Below are 1,481 nucleotides of genomic sequence, written 5' to 3'. Positions count from 1 at the left end.
TCTCTCTCTCTCTCTCTCTCTCTCTCTCTCTCTCTCTCTCTCTCTCTCTCTATGTATGTCTGTCTCTGTAACATATTAAAAATGTACAAGTCCGCGATAATATTATCAGAAGGCAATGCAGATTACAGGAGTGGGAACTGAAAAAGGGGTATCTAACAAAATCATGTTTTGTCGACAACTGAAAATAAAAATAAAAACCCCACCAAATAGTTATTTTAGATAACTGGTCACGTTAATTGCCTAAACTCAATGCTACGTTTAAGAGGCCACCAAATAGGTCATACTTCTTTTCATACTCTCTGTTGTTTCTGTCTGTCTGTCGGTCGGTCTGTCTGTCTCTCTGTCTCGTATCATATTCTAAATGACCATTATTGTGTCTATTAAAGTCACTTTACTCCAAATCAATAATATATCATACCAATCTCAATATTGTTTTTACGTTCAATGATTATAGAGATATTGACATCGATCGCTGAGATAAAAAATCATGTGCAAGTTTACTAGACTTGTTTATATAAGGGGGAAAATGGCTAAAAGTCGATTTATCCCAGATTTGCACATACTGGGTTTTACTTCAAAAGGCAGAAGGTGCTGTTGCAGTGACTTCCCAGGTTACGTAGTGAGAAAATTAATTCATCAATGTACTCAGATCAAATATCTGGTCCAGGTAACAGATGTGGGTAGTAGGAAGGTGTCACTGGCGCCCCCCCCCCCTTTCTTCTTTTCCACGCCTCTGTTTTGTGTGTGTGTGTGTGTGTGTGTGTGTGTGTGTGTGTGTGTGTGTGTGTGTGTGTCCTTCACCTTGGTGTATCGTGACGTTATGTATGAAAATGGCCAGTGGTGTTCTTATTTTTTTCGCGTTTCTGGCGCCCATCTAAACATTGTTTCGGAAAGCAGGATATTCGGTAAAAGTAGAGTAGGCCATAACGCCTGAATATGATTCAAAGCATCTTCTTGTGAAACTTTTCTAAACTCATACAAAACAGTTCCAGTGAACATTTCAAAGACAACTTGTGGTGGTAATTGCTCACCCAATTGCTCTCTCTAATCTTGAGGATTTTATTTGAAAAGAAGCTAACACATTTTTTACACAACTGACTCTTTTCATTCACCCTCGGGTAATGGTGTCTGTTAAAAGTTTCTTAACAAAAAGTCCAGGGTTTGAGATAACGACCCAAGTACCAATAACCCCTGTAAGTACAACTACTGTCACACTCACACACATAATAATACCTTGTGTCTTTGAACAAGACGGAAGTACACAAACTGTTCTCACAGAGCAGGCGCCGCGGCCATGTTGGGGGCGGGGTCCAGTAGGCCGTCCACTCTGGCCACGGACATCTGACCACCGACATCGTCGCCTGGGATGACCACACCACGTCACGTGACCAGGTGTGTAGTAGGGGGCTTGCTCAGGGCGTCTTCTTAAGGAACAAGACAAAACCAGGAAGTATGTTCAAATTAGATCAATGTTTGGGGGG

The 1,481-nt window shown here is 41.5% G+C and overlaps 1 protein-coding gene across 1 annotated transcript in view; it reads right to left on the bottom strand.

Annotated features, from left to right (window-relative positions):
• Window positions 1-1,424, bottom strand: part of LOC101852244 (ceramide phosphoethanolamine synthase) — a gene marked incomplete at its 5' end in the record, with an annotated part of 18,165 nt that extends 16,741 nt beyond the window's left edge. The window contains 1 exon segment of the mRNA XM_013082703.2: window positions 1,234-1,424. Coding sequence (XP_012938157.1) covers window positions 1,234-1,355 — 122 coding nt within the window.
• Window positions 1,425-1,481: the final 57 nt, after the last annotated feature.

Source organism: Aplysia californica, unplaced genomic scaffold (assembly GCF_000002075.1).
Source record: "Aplysia californica isolate F4 #8 unplaced genomic scaffold, AplCal3.0 scaffold00189, whole genome shotgun sequence".
Taxonomy (NCBI): Eukaryota; Metazoa; Mollusca; class Gastropoda; order Aplysiida; family Aplysiidae; genus Aplysia; species Aplysia californica.
This window is presented reverse-complemented; position numbering and strand designations above follow the sequence as displayed.